At 58.3% G+C, this 20983-nt stretch overlaps 1 protein-coding gene across 16 annotated transcripts in view; it reads left to right on the top strand.

Moving 5' to 3' along the window:
- Positions 1-6: 6 nt before the first annotated feature.
- The window catches only part of Emid1 (EMI domain containing 1), a 41204-nt gene continuing 20227 nt past the window's right edge, over positions 7-20983 (top strand). For 3 of the 16 annotated variants that reach the window (XR_007341226.1, XM_048784933.1, XM_048784932.1), the window contains exons 1-9: positions 5660-5862; positions 7350-7463; positions 7809-7912; positions 16202-16285; positions 17239-17300; positions 18747-18867; positions 19141-19191; positions 19273-19362; positions 19924-20070. Coding sequence is in view for 12 of the 16 variants with exons in the window: in XM_048784933.1 (XP_048640890.1) it covers positions 5753-5862; positions 7350-7463; positions 7809-7912; positions 16202-16285; positions 17239-17300; positions 18747-18867; positions 19141-19191; positions 19273-19362; positions 19924-20070 (883 nt within the window). In the remaining 4 variants the exon portion in view is untranslated. Of the gene's footprint in view, positions 13-5659; positions 5863-7349; positions 7464-7808; positions 7913-16201; positions 16286-17238; positions 17301-18746; positions 18868-19140; positions 19192-19272; positions 19363-19923; positions 20071-20983 lie in introns of those variants that run through there. The other 13 variants (XR_007341224.1, XR_007341225.1, XM_048784940.1 and 10 more) reach the window with 9 other exon arrangements.

Raw genomic sequence — 20983 nt, 5'->3', positions numbered from 1 at the left:
TTCTGGACGCAGGTAAGGGCTCCCCGCTCCGCGCACTGCCAGCCCGGCTTGGGGGCCAGGAGTGCGGGGACATCCCCGTTTCCGTGCAATCTCCGGATCGGAAGGCGACCCCCTCCCCGAGCTCCCCACCTCAGTGCCAGCCTGGGAAGTGGGGGCACGGACCCGGGCCACCCCGCTATCCGAGCTCTCTGACCGAGGCTGCCAGGAGTGCGGGGCTCCCAAGTGTCTGGAGCCCTCAGTGTCCACATTCACTCCCTTTCAGCCCAAGAGCCCGACAGGAGAGGTCAAGGGAGCAGGGATGGAGAAGAGGCTCCCCAGGACTTGTGTCGCTGGAGCCCCGGCACATGGGAAAGAGCCAGGACACCCCCACCTTGGCCAACCCTTCAGGACCCCCTTCCCTCTTCTCCTGCTCCTGGCTTTTTTTAGTGCCGGGGATATTTATTTCCCTTAGAGGAAGGACTAGGGTGGAGTTTCAGCCCAGTGGGTCAGTGTCAGAGGCTCCCTGGGGACCTGGCATTTTGGACAGAGACAGGACAGAGCAGTCTGTCTTCCTGCAGCTCTTCAAGGGCCCCCCAAAGCCAGGAACATTCTTTCTGCCTGCTTTATGGACTATCTCCGTGTATCTGGCACTGTGGGGCCCTTTATATAGTGTCATCATTAATCCTGCAAGGACTGAGGAAGCTAGGGAAAACTGTCCCCATCCAACAGATGACCAAACTGAGGTCAGAGAACTGACATAATCTTCTAGGCTCCTGAGCTATTCATGGAAGAGTGGCAATTCAAAGCTGTCTTTTTGGCCTTAATGAACCTTCCCCGGCCCCTGATCTGCCTGCAGCCCCTTCCCCTGCCCGGGTCCCCTCTCGAGGGCCAGCTGCCGTTGTCCAAGGAAGACAATGTGGACTAGCCAGGCCTCTCCAGGCCTTTTCATCCCATTCAAAGGCCAGCCCGGCCCCCAACCCCTATGGCCTCAATTCTTTAATTCTTTTCAGAAATTCCCCTTTCCCAGTGGTCAGGGGCCAGCAGGCTCCTGCTGGGCTAGCAAAAGTAGGTGACATGGGCAGGCCTGGAGGATGGAGGAGTCCCAGGCATTCAGAGACCAGAAGAGCAGTTGTCTGAGACAGGGACAGGCATGTGTCAGCATGTCACAACCACCACCCACCACGGGCTAACCATGCCTGGCTCAGTGGGGGCACCTGTCCTGTCTCTGTTGCCCCCAGATCTTCCCAGCTGCCACTGGACACACACTGTGTATGGTCCCTGTTTCACAGAGGAGGAAGCCAAGGCCCAGCAGGGATGTGAGCTCTCGGGGTCCCAGATGTTAAGATGACAGTGCTGATGAACTTGGAATTCTCAGTGTCCGGCTCAGGATGACGGTTGAGGGAGCTTAAGGCCCAGAGTCCCCTCCAGCCAGGCCAGCGCAGGGCCCTCCAGACTGAGCTCTCACCCCTAGGTTTTCCTGGGTTTGGAACAGGACAGCAGTGGTCTAGACAGGTATCTGGTTGTTGCTGAGGACTATCACCCCATCTGTTCCCAGAAGGCTGTCACAGCGGCCTGAGTGTCATAGTAACCCTGCAGGCAGGGCTCTCGCTCCTGTTTTTCAGACAGGGAGACAGAAGCCTAAAGAGGCCCTCCCGGGGGAGAGAGGGAGCTTGTCACCTTGGGGGACTAGGAAAATGGATAGGTCATGGTTAGGAGTTAGGGGTTTTATTCCTGGCTGTCACCCACTCCTGCATGACAAAACATGGGTCACTTCATGGTCTGGGTCTCAGTTTCCCTTTCTGTTCCTCATGCCCCAGCCTTGGGGTGTGTTCTGAGAGTGAGCAATCCCTTGTGGGAGCAGCGGGGGCCTCTCATACAGTGGTTCCTGCTGTCACCAGCGTTAGGTAGTGTAGAGACCTGGTGCTGGAGGAGTCATGGTCCTTGGCTGCCAGGGCCTTGCCTTGTGGCCCGGTCCCAGCATTACTGGAGACAGCCTGAGGGTATCACACCCCATCTGCCTTCCTTCCACCCCCAGCCAGGCGGCCCCAGCACCCCTTGGCAGCCAAGGGACCAAAGGCAGAAAAGAAGCTTTGTGCCTGGGGAGGGGGAGGCTGGGAAGGCATCCAAGGGGCTGCCCCTGGTCCCAGGAATTTGGTGAGACTTTGAGACCCCCAGACCAGGGTGCCCAGGAGCTATGCAGAACTGCCTTAGTTCACAGACGCCTCTGCAGCCCCCCATCCTTGATGGGGCTTCTTCCTGCCCCTCTGGGGCCCCTCCCAGCCAAATCCCCGTTTCATTGAACTACTTCTGTCAGCACTGTGGGCCTAGAGTTCAAGTTGTCACTGTCATTATCACCAGTGTCCTGGCCCACAACTCTAACCCCTGCAGTCCTGGGTCCTTTGGGCAAATCCTAGTATCAGGGAGAGTCAAGAGCATCGGATCGCATCGGCCATCGTCCCCAGCTCCTCTCCGGGGCTCAGATCCCAGCCCTGTGGCCGCATGGGTACCCGGGCAGGTGCCTTCTCTGTGTGAAAGGCAGAGCCCAACAATCTCCCCAGTCAAGGGGAGAACCTTGTGAAAAAGGTACTGTGCTCATGTCCTTGAGCCCCGGGGAAGCCCCTGGACCACAGCTGCTGGGCATGGGCCCAGGTCTGCCTGGGGCAGCACAGTCCAGGAACAAGAATGAACAATAGCGGCGGGTGCTGAGCTCAGGGCTGAGTGTGAACCCTCCCCTGCCGCGGGCCAGGCTGCTGTCCCCATTTGCAGATGGACAGAGCAAGGTCAGAGAGGGTCAGGACCTCGTCCAAGATCACCAACTGAAGAAGCAGCAGAGCTGGGACTGGAACTTGGCCCCCAGTGTGGGGTTCTGGCTCTCGTCACCCCACCCCACCCCACCCACCCCCGCTGTCTCCGTCCTTTCCTCTCTTTTCATAACGGCCCTTGGCCCTGGGCCTGCTTGGCTGCCTCCTGAAATTAGCCCCTATCACTGTTCCGGATCACAGTCCTGGGCCCCGTGGAGACAAAGTCCCTGGGGCCCTCGTGGCAGGGAGTGGAGGGCGGGTGTGGGGGGGACCCTCGAGGGGGTGGCCAGTGCCAGGCTGAGCTGGTCTGGCCTGTTTTCTCCCTTCCCAGCGGCCTCTAGGGGCCCAGGAGGTGCTGAGTGGGCAGAAGTGGCAGGCCCAGGGGGGACCTGCTCTCCCTCCCAGCCCCTGCCCTGGCCCTACCTCACCGCCCAGCCCTGACAGCTTATGATCACAACCCCAGGAAAGGAAGCCCTTGGGGTCAGCAGGGATGGAAGCAAGATGTCCAGGTACCATGCCCGTTTCTGGAATCCTCAGGACGGGGTCGTTCAGTCGTTCGGCTGCTGTCCTGAGCACCTTGCACTGTTCCACGTCCTCATCTGGTCCCAGACCATGCCCTCCTTCCAGCCAGAGAGGGAAAGCTAAGGGCTGCTTTGAGTGGCCAGGGGGGCCTTTGGAGACACACAGTCCAGCCTGGGCCTCTGGGCTGAGTTCTGAAGGATTAATAGGAGTTTGCAGGCAGAAGGATCCCCATTTGCAAAGACCAGAGGTACCAGCCGGGTGTGGTGGCACACACCTGTCATCCCAGCGGCTTGGGAGGCTGAGGCAGGAGGATCGTGAGTTCAAGGCCAGCCTCAGCAACAGCGAGGCTCTAAGCAACTCAGTGAGACCCTGTCTCTAAATAAAATACCGAATAGGGCTGGGGATGGGGCTCTGTGGTTGGGTGCCCCCGAGTTCAATCCCTGGTACAAAAAACAAAAAAAGATCAGAGGTGCTAGAGGGGCGACAGGAGTGTGAAAGATGAAGGGTGGACAGGGGGGCTTAGAAGGCAATGGGGAGCCACAGTGGACCTTCAGATGCCATGGCGATCAGCAGGAGCATTAGGTGTATGTTTTACAAAAAGCTTCCTGCGGCCGTGGAAAGTGGACCCTACGGCAGGACCCCATGGAGAGCTTGGGCTAGTGCTGGGACCGCTGGGGATGGGAGTGGTAAGTGATGGCTCCCAGTTGGAGGGGGCGACTGGCTGACCTTGAACCCCACCTGGCTTCAGTGTTCCCTCCTGTTATAAAAGGTCCCCCAGCCAGCCACCACCTTCCTGTCACCTAAGCAGGGGATTCAAGCAAAGTCCAGCTTGTGGGAAAGAAACCAGGGAAGCAGGCCAGGACCTTCATATAGGAGCTTTTCGTTAAGGAAGAAGAAAAGAATTGTTCTGTCTAGGTCCCCTTGGATAAAAGGGCAGCCTGGGCAGTTGTGGGCAGTCACAGCCCCACCCTCCCTCGCCTGGTCCAGGGACTGGGAACTGGGGGATGTGCGCATGCGTGGGTGGGCTCACGGCTCTGCGTGTACCTGTGGACGTGGGCCACAGAGGTCATCAGTGTTTGGAGGTGCCTTTTCCAGTCTGTGTGTGAGTGAGGGGTGGGCACGTGGGTGTGTACTCCGGTGAAGGCACACGGTCCTGTGGGGGTGTGTGGCACGCGCACCTGGCATGGAGTTTCACTCTATGCCCAGAAGCCCCCTCCTGTATCTGGAGCTCCCAGTTTCTCTGCCCAGGTTGCTCCCTCCCTCCCTGTCCCCTTCGCCCCTGCAGCCCTGGGCCAGCCTGGGGTGGTCACACAGGCCCCAGGGATCTTCCGTTCCCTCTGAACATGTACACCAGGTATTTTGCTCTTGGGGAGGAGGATCCGCAATTCTCACCAATTTCCCAGACTTTCTTATGTCCCCACCCTCCAAACAGAGCCCCATAGGCTCAAAACCACAGCCGCGGGGACCCAGCTCGTGAGGTCAGGTCTCACTGTGTTGCCTAGGATGGTCCCCAACACCTGGGCTCCTGCGGCCCTTCTGCCTCAGCCTCCGGAGAAGGAGCTGGGACTACAGGTGTGTGTCCCCGTGCCTGGCTGGGGAGTACCACAGAATGGGAACCTGGCCGTGCACCTCGGTGGCTCCCCGACTCTCCAGCTCTTGGGACTTGCTGCCCACCCTGTCGTGGCTCCTCCCATCAGGCCTTTGTGGGGGGGACATCGGATTCTCCATCTGCCATCTCCTCCCTTCAAAGCCCAGCTGTGGGGTCAGCTCCGTCTTTTTCCACTCTCACCCGAGCAGCCCTGATGTCACCCACCCTGGATGCCACAGCCTTTTGGACCCCCGTCGGGCTGAATTCAGCTGGCGATCCACGCCTGTCCCCCTCTTCTGGTGTGAGAGGACGGTCCCCTGCTTCAGTTCTCCTCAGGTCCCCTCTGTGTGACAGCCAGGAGGAACAATCAGTGTTCCAAGCCTGGAGGACTGACTTCTCAGCATGCTAAAGTGCTAAAAGCACATTGCACTGCACATAGTAAGCACTTGCTGTATGCTGAGAGTACTTACACCGCCCTCCAGGGATGAGCCAGAAAGGCACCCCCCATCTTAGAGGGGAAACTAAAGCTCTGGGAGGGGAAACAACAGCCCCCATCCCAGCTGGTGCCAGAGGAGCCAGTTCTGAACCCAGCAATGCGGACGGCCCGGGCTGGCTTCGTCTCCGTCCCAGGCCTCAGCTCCCCTGTCCCCCCCCCATCTCTGAGAGCCACGATCCATGGCGCTGTGGAGTCCTCAGCCTGGGAACCTGCTGACCCTGGATTCAAGGCCACGAAGGGCAGTCTGGTGGAGTGGGGGACCCGCGCTGGGAAAGGTCACCTGAAACCCTCCCTCCTTCTCAGCCCCTGCAGAAAAACACAGGACCTGTGACCCCGTGCAGGGCTGAGGGCTACTGAGCACCTGGAATGTCCCGGCCACCACAGAGGCATCCACACCACTGCCATCCAGCCCTCCCCCCGTCAGCCCCGCAGTCCATGAAAGAAAAAGCCCTTAGCCAGGACCAGGACTTAGTCAAGTTAGTTTGGGGGACCCTGGGCCAAGGTCCCCTCCAGGCCACACTAGAATCAGTTCAGAAGAAAGAAGAGTCCTGGGGGCAGGAAAGTTGGCAGAAGGGACAGTTCAGTTTGTCTCATGCAATGGCAGGAGCTTGACAGGGCCTTCGGCCAGGTGTCCCATGGCCCAGGTGACAGGTGCTTAGTGTCGCATCATTGGGAATGGCATAAAACTGGAAACAGGCTATAAATAGCTACCAGACCACCAGACACACAAAACCATACCCTGTGACAGAGCCCCAGGCCACTGCGTGCTGACCTGAGAACCAGCATCTTGTCAGGGGGAAGCAGGAACAAGCGTAGGCCAAAAAATTTAGTCATGGGCTGGGGATGTGGCTCAAGCGGTAACGCGCTCGCCTGGCATGTGCGGGGCGCTGGGTTCAATCCTCAACATCACATAAAAATAAAATAAACATGTTGTGTCCACCGAAAACTAAAAAATAAATATTAAAAATTTCTCTCTCTCTCTCTTAAAAAAAAGAATTAGTCATTCAGCAACTGAACTTCCGTTAAAGTAAGAGGGAAGCCAGGCACAGTGGCACATGCCTGTCATCCTAGTGACTCAGGAGGCTGAGGCAGGAGGATCGCAAATTAGAGTCCAACAACTTAGCAAGACCTTGTCTCAAAAAATAAAAAGGGCCGGGGGATGTAGCTCAGTGGTAAAGCCCACTGCATTCAGTCCCCAGTACCAAAATAAATAAATGAAGGAGAAAAAGAGAAAGAGCCACACAGTTATTTGTATTTATAGGCACACGTATAAATATATATATGCATAAAGTTAGGGGAAAAATTACACTCTCCTATCAAGTTGCTTCCTCTGGGGGCAAGGAGAGCTGTCTGTCCATCCACCTCCTACACTGAGAGCAGCCTCCGTTGACTGTGGTCAGTGGGTGCCAGGAGCCGCACCCCAGGCTGTCCCCTTGTTATTTTAGATTCTTGTCCTCCGAGTGCCATTCACAGATGGGAAGACAGAGGCCCTGGGGTCTGGGGCGTCCAGAGCATTCTGGGTGGCCCAGTCCCCGGCTGGAACTCAGGTCCATCTGACCCTGGAGCGCGCCCTCTTCACCCCAGGCAGAAAATGTTCCTCCTAGTGAGTAGGTGAGGGTCTCACAGGTTTCAAAGTATGTCTCAAAAGCTTCCGCCCCGAGTGGGAGACAGGAAGTGTCGGTGGCAGAGGGTGGCCGAGGTTGGGGGGAGAGACTGAGGAGGGAGAGCTGAGGATGTGCTGTCCCCTGGCTCCCCCAGGCTCCTGAGCACCCCCAGCAGAGCCACCCCTGGGGATCCACCCTGAGCCTGTCCCAGTTGCAGGGTCCCAGGGGACTGAGCTTGGGGTTCTCTCTGCCTGGAGTCAGGGCCCCTGGAGAGGACACAGATCTCTCTGTCCGTCCTCCTGGAGTCCTGGGCAGGGTGCTCCCTGCACTTGAGCTTCCTCCCTGTGGGTCTTTTTCAGGAACTGGTGCTCATACGTGGTGACAAGAACCATCTCATGCCATGTGCAAAATGGCACCTACCTTCAGCGAGTGCTGCAGAACTGCCCGTGGCCCATGAGCTGCCCGGGGAGCAGGTAAGAGAGGCCACGTGGAAGAGTGGATGGCTCTCCCGGAGGGCCAACGCCTGGTGGGGGAGCAAAGGTGGCCTAGCACCAGGAGGAAACCCTGGAGGGCTTCCTCGGGGAGGATCGCCATGCACCTGCCTTCCCGCCTGCAGGGGCCTCCGTCCTGTTGCCCAGACCCCCTTATCTGTGGGGCTTAGTGGAAGGGCTCAATCCTGGGCGCAGGGGAGAGACTCCAAAGGGGCTTGGAGGTGGCAGAGGGTCTGGAGGATCTGGCTTTGTCCCTGTGGGTCTCAGGGCAGTGGGAATGGCAGTGGGGGGACCCCTGTGAACCAGGCCACCTGGACACTCTTTCAGCTACAGAACGGTCGTGAGGCCCACATACAAGGTGATGTACAAGACAGTGACTGCCCGCGAGTGGAGATGCTGCCCTGGGCATTCGGGAGTGAGCTGCGAGGAAGGTAGGACTGCCTGCCTGGTGCATGGGAGCATTAAACAGTTGCTAAGTCAGACAGCGCCCACGCACGACACCATGCCCAGAAGAGCCTGCTGCACAGAGCTCTGGATGGGGTACTGCCCAGACATATTTGGGCCTGCTGAACCCCTCACAGTGACTGCTTGCCTCTTGGAAGATGCTCAAGGTCCCTGGAAAAAGTTCATGACATGTTGTGTCACTCACATTTTAAGTCACATCATCCCAAGTGTTCCTCTCAAACTTGGTGTATGAGTCAGCTTTCCCGCACTATAAGAAAGCATCTGAGATGACCCACTTACACAGTAAAAAGGTTTTTATTGCCTCACATTCAGTCCATGATCAGTTGGCCTGTGTGGCTTTGGGCCTCTGGTGAGGTAGCCCACCATGACAGGTGCATGCCTCATGGCCAGAAAACAAAAAAATAAAAGTAAGGAGGGGTCAGGGTCACTCTGTCCCTTTCAAGGGCACACACCGGCAACCTAAAGACCTCACACCAGGCTCCACCTCTCCAAGGTCCTCCACTTGCCTTTAACACCTGGGACTTTGGAGGACACGCCAGATCCAGATGCTAGCACTGGGGGAAGCCCATCCAGATATTTCCCAGGACATGGGAACGAGCTTCACCTGGAAGCAGAGGGTCACTCTAGTCAGTGGGTCAGAGAGGGAGGGATGCTGACCCCGCCCTGCAGAGAAGAGACGGCTCGGGAAGGTGCTCGACACTCAGTCCCCATGTGTCAGGGTTGGGATTCACACCCTGCCCACCTGCCGCACTCCCTCAGAGACTCGGGATGGCTCCTGGGTGCGAGTGTGTCCTGTGCAGAGGAGCCCCTCCCCCCCACCCTGTCTGAGTGCAGGTTGGTAGCTTGGGGCCAGCTCTGTCCTGGAAAATGACCACACACACTGCCCCCTGGGGAGCTTTTGCTGCCTGGCTGACCCACAAGCAGCAGATGTGGGGGCACCAAGAGCCGAGCTCCCAAGCACAGCCCGAAAAGAGATGGACTGGCCTTGGGCCAACCCAAGGACCCGGCCCATAGGCACCTCGAGGGAAGGTCATCCAGGGCCCCAGCAGCACAGGAATGTGGCCGTCAGTCGCAGGATGTGTCCCGATTCAAGAAGCAGAGATATGTGGAGTATGGTCCCTGAGTCGAGGGAGCATGGGGCCCATGTGCTGTTGCTCATCTGTGCTGCTACGAGGGTAGCCCAGTTCACAAATGGGGTGACTGAGGCCCAGAGAGGCGGAGTTGAGAGCCCAGAGTTGCACAGGAATGAGGTGGGGACAGAACTCTCCAAGAAGCGGGCCAGGGCCTGGTGTGGTGATGCAGGCCTGTCATCCCAGCAGCTCAGGAGGCTGCAGCAGGAGGATCGAAAGTTCAAGGCCAGCCTCAGCAATTTAGGGAGGCCCTGTCACAAAATAAAAAGGGCTGGAGATGTAGCTCAGTGCTCGAGTGTCCCTGGGTTCAGTCCTCGGTACTAGAGGACAGGGAGAAGGAGTGGAGAAGGGAGGCGGTTTGGTGGTTTTGGGGTGACGGGAGTCCCTAGGGAGTTGGGGAAGAACAGGGTGGCCAGAGGAAGAGGGAGCCCCAGTCGTGTGCTAGTGTGGGAGGCCAGGGGCAGGCTTCTGGAATGACACGTGTGTTTCCCTTCCTTTGTGGCCCATCCCAGTGGGAGAAAGAGGGGAAGGCAGAGGGCCCCAGGGACAAAGGACCAGCCAGGGTTGGCAGCTGCTCAGAAGGCCACAGGGGAGCTATGGGTGAACTCCGCAGGTGTGGAGAGGAGGCCGCCCGGCTGGAGGGCCTGCACCGGGGCAGAATCCAGACAAAGAGCCAGACAAAGGCCACTTTGTCCCTGGCTCCTTTCCCAAGGGCAAACCTTCCTAGTCTCCGGGGCCTTCCTGGAAGGCAGAGGGCAGGTGGGGGCAAAGTCAGTGCCCTTGACTCCAGCTGCTGGATACCATGTGTGCCACCCCTGATGTCTACCATTGCTTCTGCGGGGCCTCAGGCCCAAGCCAAGGGACAGGATCATCCAGGGTTTTGCGGGCCAGGCCAGCTCTGCCACACGCCAGCTGAGTGGCCTTGGGCGGAGGACTCCCCACTCATCCTGGTGCAGTTGTGCAAGAGCATCGGGACATTCCTCCATGCCCACTCAGAGGGCGGGGTGCCTTCCTGGAAGGTCCCCAGGCCGCAGTGTGCACTAGCAGCAGCCTGGGGTCCCCCACCCAAGACTCGGCACCCTCACCTGTGAAGTGGGGTTGCATGCCGGTGTCTGCTTCCCAGGGAGTTGCTGGGATGGAACGAGGCAGTGAAGATGCCCCGCCCCCAGGAGGTGCACGATGATTGACAGGATGGGCGGGGCCTCTCCTCACCCACAGGTTGGAGCTCAGGAAAGGGAAGCTGGCCAGGGGGTGCCTAGGCCTGAATATTCTAGAAAACTAGTCTCATGAAGCCCTGGGGTGGTGGGGAAGCAGGGGGACATTGCTGGCCCATCCCAGGCTCTGCTGCACCTGCATCCGAGCTGGACTCTCCCAGCTCCTTTCCTGCTGGTGGCTGCCCTTGTGGCCTACTTATTGCTGTGACCTGACCCCGGAACCACAGATCTGCGTCACCAGGGGCTACAGGGTCCAGGGACACCTCGGATGGGCCACAAAGGAGGGGAAACACACGTGTCATTCCAGAAGCCAGCCCTGTATCTGCATTGTGTTGCATGGTGCTGTGTGACCTGAGGCATCTCACTTACCTCTCTGAACCTTGGCTTCATCTGTAAGTCACCTGGAATTGAGAAATGGGCAGTCATGCCTGGCATCCAGGAGGTGACCCATAAATGTCCTCCTTTCTCCTTCTGACCCCAGTGCTGGGGATTCTGTGGTGACCTGGCAGATGGCCCTGCCTGCCATGGAGGCTCAGCAGACATGCCTCATGTCTCCAGACTGTGAGGGGGGGGGGACGGGGGGGCGGGGGGGCGGTTCCAGGAAGCACTTCCCCCGCACTTAGCCCCCTCTCATCTGCAGGACGGGAGGGGCACTCTGACAGTGAGTGATGGTGTCTCCTTTGAGGGTCATGATGTCCCGTGAGGATGGGGCAGGCCCCCTATTACAGGTAGGGAACCTGAGACTCAAAGAAGTGAAGGAACTGACCTGGGGTCACCCAGAACACAAGAGGCAGGATGGAGACACTGACCATTCATTCCTCCAGGCCTCAGGAGGGGGCGTGGGACTGGGAGGGACCTGGCCTATTCATGGAAACCATGGAAGAGAAAGGGCCAAGGCCAGAGTGTACCGTAAAGCGGGGCGGGGCAGACACATGCCTTTCTTGAAGGCAGAGCCCAACTGTCACCTTCCCTGGACCTGGGCCCAGGACTCTGCTGAGGGTGGGGCTGCTGCAACCTCTCCCATGTCACCCTGCCTCTGGGCACTCTCTTGCCTAGCAGCCCCATCTTCCAGATGATTAAAATGAGACTCAGAGAGGGTGCTGGCCTCACATAAGGTCACACAGCAAGTGAGCATTGTGGCCAGATTTCTCCCCAGGACTCTGACGGGCTCCTACAATTACTAATGACAAGGGCCGGTGACAGGCACTTGAGTGCTTACTCACCTCCATTGTGCCATCCTGTCATGGCACAGAAGGCCCAGGTGTAAAAGTGAGGCTCTGAGAAGGGAAGGCTGTGCCCAGGGCAGCAGCTGTGAGCCCAGGAGCTGGGTTCAAGGCCAGCCAGCAGGGCTCCAGCTGGGCTGTTTCCCTGAGGACACCCGGGGGTCTGTTCAGACAACCAGGGGTGCTGTGACACGGACAGAAGCCAGTCTCCGCCCAGCATCTCCCAGATAGCAGGATGGAGAGGCTGGGGACTCACCCTCCCCTCCGATGGGACCCGTCCCGTGGTCCGAAGCCTACATGCCCCGTGTCCCTCAGGGCCTCCACCATGGGGAACCAGAGAAGGGACATTTGCCTAAGATCGCACGGTCTCAAGCCTCAGAGCAAAAGTAAGGGAGGTCCCATCCTCCTTCTGGGGGCCCTCTGGCCTCTGGGGCTGGGGACCTCCCAGCCAGGGGCAGGGGCAGAGCCAGGCTGTGTTTTCTCTGCAGACTCAGAACCTGAGGGCTAACCACTTCATGCACCCCCATTCCTTCTGGAAGACTCGGCCTCCCCGCCTCCCCAACGGCCCATCCTGCCCATCAATCAGTCGGGGCGACTGCTCTCCGCTTCCCCATCACAACTCAGCTCCACCCCACCTCCGTCTGACCCTCTGCCCACGCTGGTCTAACCCCCAGTCAGCTGTGGACGTGGCATAAAATGAGTATCCACAGACAGGTGCCGTGGCATACACCTATCACCCCAGCAGCTCAGGAGGCTGAGGCAGGAGGACCAAAAGTTCAAGGCCAGCCTCAGCAGCTTATCAAGGCCCTGTCTGTAAATAAAATACAGTCAAGGCTGGGGCTGGGGCTCGGTGGTTAAGGGCCCTTCATCTCCGGTACCAGAACATAGCAAAGTGAGCACCCGCAGACTGAATGGAAACTTCACCCACCCCGAAGAGGGAGCCAGGCCTTCCCAGAGGCCCCCTGGTCTGGCCGGAGGGTTCCTGGACCTCCTACTCTGGCTCTGACCCTGACTCCTCTTTTCGGCCACCAGCTGGCAGGGAGCAAATATTTACATTTGCAAAGTGAATTCCCACAGACCTGGGGAGGCTGCATCCCTGTGACCTGTGGCCACTGAACTGTGCAGACCTGGGGGTGGGGGTCAGAGGAGAATGAGGGAGCCCCTCCCCTGAATCCTCTCCTGGGGAAAAAGTCACAGGGGCAAAGTCTAGGGACCCCCAAGGTTCTCGCACGCCCATTTCCAATTTGGGGCCGGCTTGGAATCCCAGCTGTCCTCGTCCTGCTGCGTGGAGGGCCAGCAGCCTCCCCCGGGGCCTCACTGTTCTCACCTGTATCACAGGGTGTCATGAGGATCCCATGAGAAGGGACATAGCCTTGGCACTGGGTGAAAGGACGAGGGGTTGTCTGGGGACCTCAGTGTTCCAGCCAGGGGGCCAGATTAGAAGCTGCAGAGGGCACAGGCCTTGTGGAGGTCAAGGCAGGGAGTGCCGGCACTTCAGTGGGTGCTTTGGTACTGGTGAGTGCCCTGGAGCGACCAGGAGGGCTTCCTGGAGGAGTGACACGGGACCACCAGTGTAGGAACTGGGGAAGGGCACAGTGTACACGGGAGCGTAGGGGGTGGCAGATGGGACCTCCCGAGGGGTGGGACGCGCTCTGGAGTGGAGCTCAGGTCTGTGGCTCTGGGACCAACCTTCAGGGTCCTCCTGGGATGACCAGGAAGGACTGAGAAGGACCCCAGGCCTGGATGAGGGGCTGTCTGCCCACCTAGGCCTGCCTCAGGGTCCCTGGCCAAACACCCAGGAGGGGTGTGGCCCTCTTGTCCTCAGAAGGCCATGCCCCAACCCACAGTTGCTTCCTTCCTGGAATTTCTGTGCCGAAGCCCCTTTGACAACCTGATACATCTTCTGAAGTGCTTCTGTGTGTTTATCAGAACTGGGGGGTCTTTGGGGTTAATTTTTAAAAATCCTGAATCCAGAATGAACATTTCCCGGGTTTGGTTTGCTCTTCTTTACCGCCCTAGGACCTCGGGGCGTACTGGATGAACTTCCTGGCGCTGAGCTGTGTCCCCAGCCCCGCACCTTCTTTTCTAGTTGAAAGTCACAGTTAGTTGGAGCCCCGTCTGTGGGCCCTGCTGGTACCGCTGTCTTTCTGTTCGTTTTTCTAGTTCTCTCTGACTCTTGGAGAAATGTCCCAAAACAAAATTGGTTGAAAAAGTATTTCCAGCCATAAGTCCGCCGACAAATAACAGGAGGGTGGGACACCGTCCCGTGACCTGAGGACATTTATACTCCTGTCCAGGCAGCTGTGTCTCTGTCCACATCGTGTGCCTCCTTTTCGTTGGCTCCCTTGAAATTGTTTTTCAGCCCTTGCTCCATGCACTAATCAACAGAAGTCTCCTGAGGCCCTTGAGGTCCTGCTGAGTGCCAGGCACTGGACCCAGGACAGACCAGGTCCCTGCCTTGGTGGGGATGGTGTTCTGGCCAGAGGGGCAGACGATTGGCGATCAGCTGGGAAACTGGTCCAGTCAATGACATGTGGAAAGCGCTGTGGGGGGTGGGGGGTGGGGGACACTAGCAGGGAAGTGGAGAGGGCCAGAAGAGCCAAGGCTTCATTATAGAGAACACTCATGCTTGCTCAGGGCCAGGCGGACGGCAGCTGCTTTGGGTCAAGTTTCTGCAAAGAGTAATAAGATGGTATTTTGCATCTTTTTAAAATATTTATCTTTTAGTTGTAGTAGGACACAATACCTTTATTTTATTTATTTATTTTTATGTGGTGCCGAGGATCGAACCCAGGGCCTCGCACGTGCTAGGTGCGGTTCTACCGCTGAGCCACAACCCCAGCCCCGTATTTTGCATCTTTACCTGGGAGCAGAAGGGGTGAAGCAGGCTTGGCAAGACTGTTTCTCTCAGGCATCAGAACTCTTGCTGGACACTGCCTAGGGGTCCCCCTGAAAAAAGAAGTCAGGCCCTGGAGTCAGACCTACCTGGGTTCGGATCCAGGCTGGAGAACTGCAGGGGAATGAGAGAGCCACTTCATTTCTCAGCCTTGGTTTCCTTCTAAGGGAAAAGAGAGGAGGAGTCTCTAGCCAGGTGCGGTGGCGCACGCCTGTCATCCCAGCGGCTGGGGAGGCTGAGGCAGGAGGATCGTGAGTTCAAAACCAGCCTCAGCAACTTATCGAGGCCCTAAGTAACTCAGTGAGACCCTGTCTCTAAATAAAATACAAAAAAAAGGCTGGGGATGTGCCTCAGTGGTCGAGTGCCCCTTCAATCGAAAAAGAAGAGCCTCAGTCACCCATTCATCTGTTGCATGTACAGCCTCTCCATCTGTGAAGACTATATGGCCCCAGCACGTTTGCAAAAAAAATAAAATAGCCAGATATATATACTGGAAGTGCTTAGAAGTACCAGAGCTGATTGGGAGTACGTGCTAACCAAGATCGGGCTGGGGTATGAAGCACCTAGCACCAGGGCACTCCCCTGCCCAGAGGGCCCCCAGTCCCTGTCCCTGTCCTGGGCTGGTAGGACTGGGGAGATTTGCCCCTGCACCCAGGCAAGCTCTAGGCCCTTGGGGACAGTGCTGAGGGAAGCAGCTCAGCCTGAGTGAGGGCCTCATGGTGGGACCCAGAGCAAGGCTGGCAGCCTCCCCGCTGGGGGCTGGCCAGAGGGACCCGTCTGGTTCCAGTTCCCGGCGCCTCTTGCTCCTGCCTCAACCCACAGCCCAGGTCTCAGCTGCCAGGCCCGCGCCTTATTTGGGTCCTGTCCCCCCTGCACACCGCCCAACAACACTGCATAGCCTTAAAAGGCAGGCCCCCGGGCAGGGGGGGCTCTCGCCACTGCTCCATAGAGAGCCCTCCAGCTGTGCCCTTCACCCCTGGCTTGGCCAGCCCATCCCTCCAGCTATGCTGAAAACCAAGCCCCCAAAGCCAGGCCAGCCAGTGCCGCAGGGGTGGGCTCCTGGAACCAGAGCCAGCCGCCCTCTGGGTTTCATTTGAAGCCAAAGTTGGATCTCCTTCAGCCTTCTTACTATGAGGGCCAGGGCGAGAGAGCGACGGTCACAGCCCAGTTTACTGAGCGTCAAGGCCTCACACCAGACTGGGAGGGACAGAGGGCTTAGGGTCCCATTTTACAGATGGGAAAGGCAGGTCCAGAGAGGATGTCACACAGGTCAGTAAGCGGTGGGGCAGGAACCCAAGCTTTGATAACTCCAACTCCCTATCCACCCCCCCCCCTTTTTTTTTTTTGGTACCAAGAATTGAACCCAGGGGCCTGCAACCACTGAGCCACATCCCCAGCCCCCTTTATTTTCTATTTTGAGACAGGGCCTTGGTAAGTTGCTGAGGCTGGCCTTGAACTCTCCATCCTCCTGCCTCAGCCTCCCCAGCTGCTGGGACTACCGTGTGTCACTGCGCCTGTCTCCATAACTTCTAAACTCTTAACCCTTGTAGTCCCCTGAGGTTGCTGGGAAAGCCCAGCCTCATCCTCACCCCACTGCCAGCTCCTCTCACCAGCCCATCAAGTGGTCGGTCAGTTCCAGCTGGGCTGTGTCACCCGGGGAATAGCTCCACCTCCCTGGGCCTCTCTATCTCTCAGGGAGTGGGAATCTCTGCTGGGATACGGTGGTGGGCAGGGGCATGTGCCAAGGCAAGGATGGCACAGACCAACGGGGTCCCCCCCCTCCGTTCCTCAGTTGCAGGCACCTCTGGCTTCAGGGAGCCCACGTGGGCGGGCAGCACCGTGCGGCGGATGGCGCTTCAGCCCGCAGCCTTCGCAGGTGGGTTCTGGGGCGGCCACGGGGGTGAGGCCGAGAGGGAAGCCAGGGCAGTGTGGCAATTGCCCTAAAAGCCGGCTGTCCCGTAGTAGAGGGTCAAGGGCAGGCTAGAAAGAGCCTCAAGGGGAAGAGGAGGGAGCCCAGGCACCCTGAGACCGTGACCCCTGGGCTCCTGCGGATGCAGGTCCAGGCCCCCAGTCTCCTCTTCTTTTCTGACCATCTTCAATGAGCAAGTCCCTGAGCCAGTGCTTTCTGTCACCACCTCGTTTAAACCCCACAGCTGTGCACACCCACTCCCAAGAGCTTGTCGTCCCATTTTAAAGAGCGGGAAACAGACCAGAGAGACCAGCCCTGTCCTGCCCCACGTCCTGCAGCCACCAGGGGGCTGCACTGGGCGGGACCGCTGTGCTGTGCTTGTTGGGCGCTGGCTGCACCTCGCTGGGCTCCTCTGAAGGAGCGGAACTTGCAAACCTCCAGATGTGGCCACAGCTGTTGGGAGTAACTTAGGTGTCTTGCTAAGGGGTCTGGAGGAACTGGACTGGTTCTGTGAGAGGGTCAGAGGGTGGTGCCTCTGGGGCCAGCCCTGTCTAGACTGTGATGCTCGGTCCCCAAAGCTGGCAGGTCCATGTCCCAGCCCCACCCAGCATGAAACAACACATTTCCCGCCCTGGCTTCTGGGAAAAGGGTCATTTTGGACACGGGAGGCTGCCAGGACCAGGCGTCCGACCCTGCCCTGGGAGAAACAGGTCCACTTTGGAGGCTCCAGAGTTGAAGGAATCCCTTGGGATGGTCCATCCTGTCCTGGGCCTGGGGAGATTCTGTAACCCCTTCCCCCCACCGGAATTCCTCCTGGGTTGGGGTCTGTCTCCTCCCTCCTTTGTCCCAGGGGCTCAGGGTTCTTAAAGCGGGAGAACCTGGGACCCCAGGACCCAGTCCCAGCCTCCTCCCCCTCACAGGTTGTCTCAACTGCAGCAGAGTGTCCGAGCTGACCGCGAGGCTGAAGGTGCTGGAGGCCAAGGTGGGTGAGCAGCTCCCTGCTGACCCCCAGCCCGAGGGCCCCTGGCCCCCGGCCCTTCCTGTACCCCCATGTCCAGCCTACAGCTCTGACCTTCCACAGGGCTCCCCACAGACCAGGCAGCAGTCTCCGGTCCCTGCCACAGCCGGCCATTGGTTCCCCCCAGCTCCTTGCCTGTGCTGGGTGCTGTCCCCAGGAAGCCCTCTCTTCCTCCAGGAAGTCATGAGGCTCCCCCCAGGCTGCCCAGTGCCCACCAGATAAGCGCAGACACTGGGTGGGCTGCAGGATCCCCTCCTTGCCCACCACCTCCTTTACCACCCCCACGATCCCATCCTCCAACTTCAAAAGCAAAACACCTACTACACATCTCATTATTTTGAGATTAAAAGTCTTTTAAAATCTTAGAATAGGAAACAAAGATTCTAAAGAAAGACTCAGAAATGTGGGCCTTTTTTTTTTTTTTTAATGACTCAGCCTCGTTCTTATGCCCAGCTCCCTGAATCGTCAGGACTACAGTATATATTGACACTTTTTAATCATTTTTCTTTCCAGTTTTTTTTTTTGGGGGGGGGTGATGGAGAATTTAACCCAGGGACGATTCACCACTGAGCCATGTCCCCAGCCCTTTTTATTTTTTCTTTTGAGTCAGGATCTTGCTAAGTTGCTGAGGCTAGCCTTGGACTTGTGATCCTCCTGACTCAGCCTCCCGAGTGGCTGGAGTTACAGGCTGTGCCACGGTGCCGGCTCCTTCCAGATTTTCTGGACATACATAGTAGACGTGTGTATACCTTGTATATTCTTTGCTCTACTGTTCCCTCCTCTGGAACTTCATCTTGTGGAGATGATCAGATGTGAACATGTTTCCCTACAGTTGGGAAATTAGAAAAACAGGGGCCAGAAGGAGTAGCTGCACAATTACAGTAGCTGCTATGAGGACAGCCCCACATAGTCCCCCAGTCAGTGGCTCAGGGTACCAGTGATGTTCCAGAGTTGTCTTCACCCTGGTCCCCAAAGTGGATTTGTTATTTTATGTCAGACCCTTCCAAACTTCTCTGCAGATTTAGCAAAACTCCTGATGGTAGAGACAGTGCTTAGCACACCCAAAGCCCTGGGCTCAGTCTCCAGTACCAAAAAAAAAAGCAAAACTCTTCAAACCCCTGTGCAGTTTCAGCAGATGTTTCAAGCGTCATATTATTTATGGAGATTAGCATAGAAAAAACTGCTTGGTCAGCAAGCACCACAAGCACAGAGCCCCACTTGGGTGGCAGTGACGATGTGTGATGACTTTTCTGCCGTGCATGTTGTGAATCGTACACTTTAAACACAGACGCTTGTCATGAAGCTCTGGGCCCCTAGGAGCCGGGGTCTCCGCACCCCACAGGGCCCCTCCGCTAGTCTGTGCCTGGAGAGTCCCTGAAGTCCCCCCCATCCTATCTTCCCTCTCCACAGGTGGCTGGGCTGACTGTACCAGGGCGGGCGGAGCCCTCAACACCAGCTACCCCTGAGGACCCTTCTCCACTCTGGGGCTCCCCAGCTGCCCAGGGCAGCCCTGGAGATGGAGGCCTGCAGGGTGAGTGGATCAGGCAGCGAATGCACGCCTGTGTGGGAATCAGAGGGTGAGGTTCTGGTCGCACCCTTGCTGTGCCCTACGTGACCTGTGGTGGACCTTAGCCCACTAGACCCTGGGGGTGGTCTCAGGGGCTCCTAAGCTCTGGAGTCCTAGGAAGCTGAGAGTCCCCCAACAGATCCTGCCTGGATGGAGATGGTGACTGGGACTCTGGATGACTGTCCTTCCCCCCCACCCAGCAGGGCCACTGACCCCTGCCTTCCCCTCTCACACCAGGGCTACCTGGAACCAGAGAGAGCAGGAGGGCCCTGCCACTCCCTCAAGATGGTAGGTGCTGCCGGGGGCTCAGGGCCACAGTGAGGGCCAAGAGCAAGTAAAGCTGCCAACCTAATGTTCTTTACTCCCCAGACCTAGGGGGTCCTCGGGGGCTGCCTGGGCCTACCGGTCCCAAAGGAGATGCTGGCAGCCAGGGCCCCACAGGGATGAGAGGCCCACCAGGTAAGCACCCACCATGCCACCAAAGTCCCCTGCGTTCTTGACCATCCCTCGGGCTGGGTGGACCCAGGCTGGGCCTTCTTGCCTGGCTCTGACTCAGCCAGGGTGGCCTGGTCCCTTCTATGGATTGGCTGTCCACCCGCCAGCCCTCCAGGGACAGTGTGGCTCACGCCTGGCCCTCTGAAGCCCAGTCTTGGCTACTCTGCTGATGTTCTGTGGTACTTGCACTCACCAGGGTCTGAGCTGGGCACCAGGTGAGGTTAGCCCAGTCCCTGCCCTCCGGGAGCCCCCAGACCAGTGGGAGAAGGGGCCAGACAGAGGAGAAATACTAGTCCCCACCCCGTGACCAGGGTCCCTAGGGAAACCTGGGGACCTGGGAGCCCTGATGAGGAAACCCAGGTCATTCTGCAGGGGATGCAGAGTGCTATGTCCATGCCCCTAACAGAGAGCCAGGGAGGGCAGACCTCGGGCTCCAAGCCCTGCTGTGCCAGCTGCCCGGGCTGCCAACCTGCACCACTCCCCCTGCCTACTGTCCACCTACCAACCCCTGCCATCTCATTGCAGGTCCCCAGGGCCCCCCAGGGAGCCCTGGCCGGGCTGGAGCTGTGGGAATCCCTGGAGAGAGGGGACCTCCAGGACCACCAGGGCCCCCTGGTCCCCCGGGACCCCCAGCCCCTGTTGGGCCATCCCAGGCCAGGATCTCCCAGCATGGTGAGTCCCCCGGGGTCTGGGCAGGTTGACGTGGGGGTGACGAGGCTGAATGACTATTGCTGTGGTGCCCGCTACTTACACCTTGCCTGTGCCAGGTGTCTGCAGGTCCCCAATGGTCCCCATCTGGTCACAGATGAGGGACCCTGAGGGCCAGAGAAAGGAGGTCACATGCTATGAACACACAGCTGGGACATGGGGGGAATGACTTCAGATCTAGGTGCAGGGCCACCAGGCAGCAGGCCCTTCCCGAGCCTTGGAGCTGGCCAGAATCCAGCCCTCCAGAGCAACAGGAAGTCCAAGGCCCAACAGCAGGAAGAGAGCTCTGAGACTCCCAAGGCCACGGTTCTGGCCCTGTGCTGGGAGAGGCCCCAGCTTCTCCACCAGGCTAGGCCCGATGTGGGTCCCTGGCCGCCTCCTCTGGAGCCCAGCCCGACCCACATCTGTGCTGCCAGGGTCAGAGCATGGAGAGCCAGGCCCAACCCCATCTCTGTCACGGTCCAGAGGTGTGGCTGGGCCCCGTTCATTCACTCATTCTCCCTGTTAGTCATCTGGTACTCACTCACTACCTATTCTACCTCTCTGCCGCAGTCTGGCTGGGCACAAAATAACCGAGCCGCCACACAGCCTTGTAGGTTCAGACAGCAACCTTTATTCCCGAACTCTCCACACACGCTCCCCGGAACCTCTCTCTAACGCCACCCACGCTCCTCCTCCAGGCACACACCACACCAACCGGAAATCCCTCCTCCGGCATTTCTCCAACCAACACGAACTCCCCAGGAATCCCTGAGAGAACTCCAAAGTAGCAGGCCTGAGGCGGACAGCAGGGGTCTAATATACAATTGAATACACAGCTTATCATAACCATTATCATCTCAATGGCTTGCTGGAGTCACCTCTCAACCACTCCATT

Source organism: Marmota marmota, unplaced genomic scaffold, assembly GCF_001458135.2.
Source record: "Marmota marmota marmota unplaced genomic scaffold, marMar, whole genome shotgun sequence".
NCBI lineage: Eukaryota > Metazoa > Chordata > Mammalia > Rodentia > Sciuridae > Marmota > Marmota marmota.
Note: the sequence above shows the minus strand (reverse complement) of the source record. Positions and strands in the feature narration are given on the sequence as shown.